The sequence below is a fragment of the Galeopterus variegatus genome, unplaced genomic scaffold (genome assembly GCF_000696425.1).
Source record: "Galeopterus variegatus unplaced genomic scaffold, G_variegatus-3.0.2 Scaffold19350, whole genome shotgun sequence".
NCBI lineage: Eukaryota > Metazoa > Chordata > Mammalia > Dermoptera > Cynocephalidae > Galeopterus > Galeopterus variegatus.
Genome location: NW_007745461.1, coordinates 3,333 through 5,330, shown reverse-complemented (window position 1 = coordinate 5,330; position 1,998 = coordinate 3,333). Strand labels below are relative to the sequence as shown.

The 1,998-nt window shown below is 44.1% G+C and overlaps 1 protein-coding gene across 1 annotated transcript in view; it reads left to right on the top strand.

Annotated features, from left to right (window-relative positions):
* CHCHD4 (coiled-coil-helix-coiled-coil-helix domain containing 4) overlaps positions 1-1,422 on the top strand; it is a 6,875-nt gene extending 5,453 nt beyond the window's left edge. Inside the window, exon 3 of the mRNA XM_008564479.1 lies at positions 931-1,422. Within this exon, the coding sequence (XP_008562701.1) occupies positions 931-1,232 (302 nt within the window). The 3' untranslated portion in view covers positions 1,233-1,422. The remainder of the gene's footprint in view (positions 1-930) is intronic.
* The last annotated feature ends 576 nt before the right edge of the window (positions 1,423-1,998 follow it).

The window sequence follows — 1,998 nt, the reverse complement described above, 5'->3', positions numbered from 1 at the left end:
AAAACTCCTATTATAATAATTAAAAGGTAAAACATTAAAGAGGTGATTATCTTACAAGACCATATAATGGTAAATAAATTAAAAATAATGGCCAGAGGCATGGTTCTAAAGGCTTTTTAAAAAGAGGACAGTCCTTTTCTCTCTCTACTCTTTCTCTCTCTACTCTCTCTTGCTTCCTCTCACGTGATTTGCTTGTACCCTCAGCTGGCTGCCTTTTTTTGCCATAAACAAAAACAGCCTGAGGCCCACACCAGATACAACTGTCCCCAAATCGTAAACCAAATAAACTTCTATTCTTTATAAATTATCCAGTCTCAGGTATTCTGTTATAACACAAAACAGACTAATATAGACATCTTTCCATGTCAGTGCCTAAGGATCAACCACCTCCTTTTTACCAGTTTCTAGACTGTGCTGAGCTTCTGAAAGCAGCTGCAGGGCAAGAGGGGCTCAAGGAGCAGGGAGCATCAGGGGGTGGTCTTGTCCCGATCATCTGTATGGGAGTGGATAGCAGGGGTTGGAAGGAGTAGATCAACACCTCAGCTCCTAAAAGTGTTTGGACTTTGAAAAAGCCCCTCGCTTACCATACAAGTGATTGCTTCTTCTCGGGTTTAAATGGTTCCTAGTATTTAATTCTTGGAGCACAGACTCACAGCATTGGGAGGTGGCTTAGCATATAGATCAGTGTCACACATGGAGAAAGGTGCTGATGGTAGCTTCTCTCCAGCTGGGCCAAGAGATGCTGGATTTGAGCTAGGCATTTGAACCTGATCCAGATCAAGAGGTAAGTCCACAAGTGAGTGCCCACCAGGCAACAGTTTATACTGTTCCTTACTACCTGGGTGGCCTGTGAGGACTGGACTGGTTTTGCATTTTCTGAAACCTTAGAGAATATCTCTCACATTTTCCTTGCCTGTTTTCCTGTTCCAGGATTGATACTGCCAAATGGAGACATTAACTGGAACTGCCCGTGCCTTGGGGGTATGGCCAGTGGCCCCTGTGGGGAACAATTCAAGTCAGCCTTTTCCTGCTTCCACTATAGCACGGAGGATGTCAAGGGCTCAGATTGTGTAGACCAGTTCCGGGCCATGCAGGAATGCATGCAGAAATACCCAGACCTCTACCCCCAGGAGGATGAGGAGGAAGAGGAGGAGAAGCCAGCAGAACGAGTAGAGGAAACGGCGCCCCCTGAGGCCGCTGCAACCAAAGAGGAGGAGGAGGGGTCAAGCTAATGAAAGCAGAGGGCACTGGGCTCCAGGCCTTCCTCCTCACAGTGATATGGACCTTTTGCAAAATGCCTTTCAGCCACCCCCCAGGAAAGCGCTTTCCCTCTGTTGTTCTGTGCACTGTAATGTACAAAGTAACTTATTTTGATAATCAGGGGTCTTGGCCCCTTGACAGTATACACTGAAGAAAATGGGGGTTGTCTNTTTTGATAATCAGGGGTCTTGGCCCCTTGACAGTATACACTGAAGAAAATGGGGGTTGTCTGTAATGTGTGTCCTACATAAACCTGTCAGCGAATGTAGCTTCCACTTTTGAATTCTCTTTTCTCAGATTGCCCTGAATTTTGCTTCTTTGAAATAATGTGCTGAATATTCTCAGCAGCCAAAAACCATTATCCAGGAATGTTTCTTGTGAGTGAGCTAATTTATTCTGATTCATTATATCACTCTTAGTAGATTTTATACTCCTTTGGGAAAATGAAGTAGAAGCAAAATCATCTTCCTTTAAATATGCTGGAGTGGGGCCATTCCTAATAGAAGAGGCCAGAGGGTCAGATACTTATTTCTCAAAAACCATCTTGACCTTGAGTATATGAGGGGTTACTATGCTTCATTCCTGATAGATTTTGGTTTCCTTTTGTGCATTGAACTCCAGGTTTTTTAAATCTGGAAGGTAGAGATTTGGACCCAATGATTTACATTTCCTTCGAAGTGAAGGGAAAGCCTGGTTTTACTGTTCCTTGTTATTTTGAAGGCCCTGGTTTGGCGCCTT